Source organism: Solanum tuberosum, unplaced genomic scaffold, assembly GCF_000226075.1.
Source record: "Solanum tuberosum cultivar DM 1-3 516 R44 unplaced genomic scaffold, SolTub_3.0 scf00209, whole genome shotgun sequence".
In the NCBI taxonomy this organism is placed as follows: Eukaryota; Viridiplantae; Streptophyta; class Magnoliopsida; order Solanales; family Solanaceae; genus Solanum; species Solanum tuberosum.
Window position 1 is genome coordinate 187,108 of NW_006239134.1, and position 1,176 is coordinate 188,283.

General features: G+C 37.5%; 1 protein-coding gene across 1 annotated transcript in view; it reads left to right on the top strand.

The window, feature by feature from the left end:
• LOC102598542 (splicing factor, arginine/serine-rich 15-like) overlaps nucleotides 1-734 on the top strand; it is a 2,281-nt gene extending 1,547 nt beyond the window's left edge. The window contains exon 2 of the mRNA XM_015312573.1: nucleotides 40-734. Coding sequence (XP_015168059.1) covers nucleotides 40-575 — 536 coding nt within the window. The 3' untranslated portion in view covers nucleotides 576-734. The remainder of the gene's footprint in view (nucleotides 1-39) is intronic.
• Nucleotides 735-1,176: the final 442 nt, after the last annotated feature.

The window sequence follows — 1,176 nt, forward strand, 5'->3', positions numbered from 1 at the left end:
CCCCCCTAAATTATACAGGTGTACTTGGGTGAAAAACAGAGACCATAAAAATATTCTTGATAATATTACTGATAAACCAGCCCAATTTTTTTCCCCACCAAACAAATTCACACTCTGCTTTCTATATAAGCCTCAGTCTTCATCCACCAAAGCTCAAGAAACTGTTTAAATCATCTTCTATAACAATGGCACATCAGTCTCTTTACCTTCTCTTCCTCGTTGTCTTATCATCAATCAGCAGCCATGTAATTCAAGTTGAGGGTCGCCATCTTTTGGACGCAACTTTGCCAGATCTCCCCATTGGCCTCCCGAAACCCGAGCTACCAACATTACCTATGCCCAATCTTCCACTGCCGCAGCCTGGATTGCCCACATTACCTATGCCCAATCTTCCACTGCCACAGCCTGGATTGCCCACATTACCTATGCCTAATCTTCCTCTGCCACAACTTCCAAACCCTCAGCTGCCACCTTTGCCCAAACCGGAGTTGCCATTACCTATGCCAGAACTTCCCAAACCTCAGCTACCTCTGCCACAGTTGCCAATACCATCGCCACCTCTGCCAAGCCCTTAAGTACTAAAGTTCCTTCAATGAAGGGAAGTGTACTACGTGCTATCCAGGATGACTCATTTGTATCATTATTGTCGTATTTGTTAACCTCCTCATGTTAATGTTGTTAAAACTTTTGTATGTAACTCTCTTGTTAGTAAGTCAATTGTTTGTGTCAGTTAACATTCCTAAATTCCTTTTGTGAATGATTGCTCAACTCCATACTACTTCTATCATATACTAGCACGATTGCAAGGTTAAAATTTGTACTAGAATATATTTACCACCCACTGAGAAATGGAAAAATTATGGAACTAGTCAAAATTAAAATTTATTTATGGAAAATAACTATTGTTTAAAAATATTATTAAAAAAGAGAGAGCAATATGTTGTTTTTATAGCAAACTCCTCCCCTCTCTCCTTTGCCTCTCCTCTCTCTCTATGTATGTCTCTCTTCTGACGATAAGAATAAATTCATTCAAATGTATTCAATTATATATAAGTGATAGTTTCGTATTTTATTTCTATTGTATTGAAAAACTATATTTTGTATTTTTGTATCAATTGTATTTGTATTCATACGAATACAACATGCATCCATCCTCTCTTTCAAATGTATTTGTAT